The sequence below is a fragment of the Mastomys coucha genome, unplaced genomic scaffold (assembly GCF_008632895.1).
Source record: "Mastomys coucha isolate ucsf_1 unplaced genomic scaffold, UCSF_Mcou_1 pScaffold4, whole genome shotgun sequence".
NCBI lineage: Eukaryota > Metazoa > Chordata > Mammalia > Rodentia > Muridae > Mastomys > Mastomys coucha.
Window position 1 is genome coordinate 56,333,106 of NW_022196910.1, and position 5,275 is coordinate 56,338,380.

The following is a 5,275-nucleotide window of genomic DNA, read 5'->3' on the forward strand; positions in this document are numbered from 1 at the left end:
TGCTACTCTGTGGCCTCTGGCATTTTTTCATCTCCATAGTCTTCAGAATTAAACTATCTGCAGCTGGCAGAATCACGCCCTTGCCAGAGTACTACATGAGGCAAATAGTCTGCTGCTGTGGGGAATCTGAAGCAATCCCATATCCCACACCTGGGATTAAAACAAAAACATCTTTATATAACATAGCTGGTTTTTGTTTTTGTTTTTACAAAAACAAAACGCTCACTACAAATATCTTGCTCAAAAATGAGTGAAAGTCTAAAATGTAAAGTTGAAATGTCTTCATGATAAATTCATCTCAGATGTTGCTTTAACTGGGAGGAGAGGTTGGCTTGAGTTTCTGTGGGGATGGACTCGATGACTATTGTCTAGAATTCCCCTTTAGTCTGAGGACAGCTGGTTTATTGGAGATTTACAATCTTTCTAGTGATATCCTTGAAGCTTTGTTTCACCTGCTTATTCCTTAGAGTGTAAATGAATGGGTTCAGTAAAGGGGCAACTGAGGTATTGAGTACAGCTACCCCTTTATTGAAGGCAACCCCTTCTGTGGCCGAAGGCTTTATGTACATGAAAATGCAGCTTCCATAAGAGAGGGAGATTACAACCATGTGGGAGGAGCATGTGGAGAATGCCTTCTTCCTCTGCTGTGCAGATGGGATCTTCAGAATTGTCCTGATGATGCACGTGTAGGAGAGAATCACCAGCACCAGGGTGACAATCAAGGTCATGACTGCTAAGACAAAGTCAAAGAGTTCCAGCAGCCTTGTGTCTGAACAAGCTATTTCTATGAGGGGCCCATAGTCACAGTAATAATGACTGAGCACATTGGATGCACAGAAATCCAGTTGGCTGGTCAGGATGATTGGGAGTAAGATGATCAGGAACCCACTCATCCAACAGCAGAGGACCAGTAGGGTGCAGACCCTGCTGCTCATGATGGTGGTGTAGTGCAGGGGCTTGCAGATGGCCACATAGCGGTCATAGGACATGGCGGTCAGAAGGTAAAACTCAGTGGCTCCAAAGAAGATGGCAAAGAAATACTGAGTAAAGCATCCAGCAAAACTAATGGTCTTAATTCCTGTGGAGATGCTGAAGAGCATGCGAGGAGTAAAAGTGGATGTGAAGGAGATTTCGAGGAAGGAGAAGTTCCTGAGGAAGAAGTACATGGGTGTCTGGAGGTGGGAATCCAGCAGCGTGAGGATAATGATGGTCAGGTTCCCCAGAACACTGAGTATGTATGTGAGGAGGAGAAATAGGAAAACACAGACTTGAAGCTCTGGGGCATCTGTGAGTCCCAGCAGAATGAATTCAGTCAAAGTCTGATTTTTAGTGGCTAACATTGGCTGCCTGTGAATACACAGAGGCGTTGAGTCAGTATTAGGACAAGAGTCCAGAATACAAAATAGGTAAACCTTTTTTCCTGTAGAATCACAGCAAACTTCTCTCCCTCAGGCTGCATGAGCCATCTTACTAGCCTGAGCAAACTTCTCTCCCTCAGGCTGCACGAGCCATCTTACTAGCCTGATTTTTTCCTACGGTGCTTTGCTTTTAAAAAAATTTTTTTTTAGTTATAATTTCTGCATGCTTTTTCTTCTAAACAAACACCCAAATAGTTTTTTTGTTTTAAAGTTTCACTTGAACAAGCCTCTGCTTAAAAACAATTCATTTATTTTTTTGACAATTTCATTTATGTTTATGATGCTTTCTGGTTATTGTCTCTCCCCCACCCTCCTTTATCACCCACGCCTCTTCCTGACCTGTCACTTCCCCTCCTCCTGACCTGTCACTTCCGCCCACCCCTCCTCCTGACCTGTCACTTCCGCCCACCCCTCCTCCTGACCTGTCACTTCCCCATGACTTTTAGTTTTGTCCTCTGACTGATCCACTTAGTTTAACCAGAGCCGATTGCTAGATGCTGGATTGGAACTATTCGTTGGAGCCTGGTGAGGTTACCAGTGAGTACACAGCAGAAGCATCCTTGTACTTTTGATCTGTTATTATGTTAACTCATTCTGTAATGATGTCTTGCTTATATTACTCCCCTGGTTTCAGTGGAAGAAGAAATGAGGTTAACTCATGATTGAAGAACCTTTTAGTAGGCAAATGATTTCATTAAAATTATAGTAACTGAAAAGTCCCCACCTTCCATCTGAGTTTTGGAATTTGCGATCCATCATTACCAGTATCTTTTCTGTTTATTGGCTTTGGGGGTCTTCTTGTCAGGTCCCATTTCTTCCATCCTAGATGGTATTAGCAAAAGAACATATGATGCATCCCCTGTTAGATTACTGCTCCCACATTTCTTCTGTACTTATATTTATTGGTAAGTGTGTGATTTTATTGTGGCTAGAAAACAAAATTTAAAGTCAAAAAGTACAAACCTCATTTAAGAGTTTCTGATGAAAACCTTAGATAGATGGGAGCTGTTTATATTCTACCTTGAGAACTTGAGGAATTAGCTTTTAATTAAATGAGGACTGTGTTTCTGAATATTTATGGAATTATTATAAGAGTGCCATTTACTTGACTTTTCCTAGAGCCTTCTCCATAGCTCTGAAATTCTAAGTTCCTTATCAAAGATATGTGCAGTAGATAACACAATATATAATTTTGACACAATCTTCCTCATTCACTATTTTTCTTAAGATATTTATGCTAGAGACTTATGAATAAGATAATGTGCTAGAAGCTGCCTCTGTGTGAACCAGTGAAGAAGATTCAGAATAAGAAAGACAATAACCTCTGAAGGAGGAAAAGAAGAGCTTTGGAAATTGTGCATAGTAGTGATGGGGTACTTAAATGAGCCGAGGAAAAGACTATCAATGGGACTGTCACCCACTGGACGAAGGAAGCTCCACCCCAGAGGCTCCATGACAATGGGCACGAGTGGGGGTGCAGATTCTTATCTAGAAGGCAAGTCAGATGAAAACACTTGGCAGTCCTGACCTCAGGATTAGCTCAAAGCCCTCAACAGCTTTGATTACAGCTGTCCGTTTTGGTGAGATGGTAATTATTCTGGCATTTAGAGCCACCAATGGGGATTCTGTATGATTTAGAGGGCAGTGTAAGGATGGTGTCTTAGTTACATTTTTATTATTATGAAGAGACACTATGACTGAGACAACTTTTATAAAGGCAAACATTTAATTGGGGATGGCTTATAGTTTCAGAGGTTTAGTCCATTATCATCATGGTGGGAAATATGGCATTATGCAGACAGACTTGGTGATGGAGGAGCCAAGAGTTCTACCTCTTGATCTAAAGTCAGTCAGGAGGAGACTGTCTTCCACAGGCAGCTAGGAGGAGGCTCTATACCACACTGGCCAGGCTTGAGCACATATATGAGACCTCAAAGTCCAAACGCTGACACTTCCTCCAATCAATCAGGCCACACCTCCTCCAATCAGGCCACACTTCCTAATAGTGCTACTTCTCATGGGCCAAGCATATCCAAACCACCACAGATGGCATTTTTAGAGGAAACCTATTACTCAAAACTGAGCTACTGTAGGAGTTTGAGAACCAAGAATCATCAGAAATCAGAGAACCTGAATTGAACCAGCCACAGCTTCAGAGTGAGACAGAGCCTATGGGTTCCAGAGCGGAGGGTAGGAGGGCCAGGTGCTGACAAATTGCAGGAGGCTTGGCTCAGATAGTGAAGTGAATAACTCCATCCTCAGAGAGGGAGCAGACCTTAGCTGAAATTAACCCTGGAGTTTGACATCCCCAAATCTGAGCTCAGGTTACTCAACTTCTGAGCCACCTACCTGCCCTTCAGTGTTGTAGAGCCTCTAAATTCTGAAGCTCCAGAGGAATACTTGACAACTAGACAAAGGCAGGCTCTTTACACATGCAAATCCCTGTACTCTGGCTGCTTCTCACAATCTCAATACAACAAAAGGCATCTAGGACTAGAACAGATGAAATGTCAGAGAGAGAATCAAGAGTCTATTTTTAAAACGATCATTGACACTAGAGATGACTCAAATAAACCCATCAACAAAGTAAGAAAATCAATTCAAAACCTAGATGAGAAAGTTAACAAAGTTAAAGAAAAAGTCAATAACTTGGAGGAGAAATTCAACAAAAACAAAGGAGAATTGAGCAAGGAAATTGAGAAACTAAACAGAACCAAGAAAGAACTAAACAGAAAATGTAGAAATGAAAGAATCAATCAACAGAATAGCAGAAAACATGTATTCTGCAGAATAGCAGAAAACATTAATAAGAGATAATTCAGAAGAATGAAGTTTAAGGATGGAGGGCAAAGTTGAGATGATAATATATTCAGACATACAAAGATAAAAAGAGAATGAATGTGACTCAAACTTCCGAGGAGTCTGGGACATTCAAGAGCCCAAAGCTAAGGATGCATTGATATGGAAGAGGGAGCTGTTACCGTCATTAGGCATAGACATTTAATTCAATGAAATTCTAGTAGTAGAAATATTCCAAACCTAGAGAAAAAAATAGAGATCTGAACACAGAGAGCATTTAGGACCTTACAAAGTCAAGATCAGAACAGAACCTCCCATAGCATATCATAGTGAAGGCGGCAAGAGTAAAAAGCAAAGAAACTTTATAAAAATGTGTAAGGGACAAAAGTCAAAGTCCAATGCCGGGCAGTGGTGGCACATGCCTTTAATCCCAGCACTTGGGAGGCAGAGGCAGGCGGATTTCTGAGTTTGAGACGAGCCTGGTCTACAGAGTGAGTTCCAGGACAGCCAGGGCTACTCAGAGAGACCCTGTCTTGAAAAGCCAAAAAAGGGGCGCAAGCTCCGCAGCCAGTCCCACAATACCCAGAGGAAGCTCCATTCCCAGGCGCTCTGACATACCCAGGATCAGAGGTAAGCAGGAACAAACATCTGTCCCAACACTGGGAGTAACTGGGACCAGCTTGACCAGGCACAACAGGAACTCAGCCTGCCCAGTGACTCCGGTTCCTTCTGGTCTGTTTGGGTTAGTGTTCTGAGCAGACCTTGGGTACAAGCTCTGCAGCCAGTCCCACAACACACAAAGAAAGTCACACTCCCAGGTGATCTAACAAACCCAGGATCCCAGGATCCCAGAATCACAGGATCACAGGATCACAGAGACAGCTTGACTCTGAGGAGTTCTGACACAACCAGGATCACAGGAGGGACAGGCTCCAGTCAGATTTAGACAAGGCAGGTAGCACTAGAGTTAACCAGATGGCCAGGGACAATCTTAAGAAAATAAACAACACAAACCAAGGTCACTTGGCATCATCAGAACCCAATTCTCCCACCATAGC

General features: G+C 42.6%; 1 protein-coding gene across 1 annotated transcript; it reads right to left on the bottom strand.

Annotated features, from left to right (window-relative positions):
* Positions 1-401: 401 nt before the first annotated feature.
* LOC116076041 (olfactory receptor 6C4-like) lies at positions 402-1,340 on the bottom strand. Its single transcript, XM_031349606.1, has one exon. It carries the CDS (start codon positions 1,338-1,340, stop codon positions 402-404), a length of 939 nt encoding a protein of 312 aa, XP_031205466.1.
* Between the last annotated feature and the right edge of the window lie 3,935 nt (positions 1,341-5,275).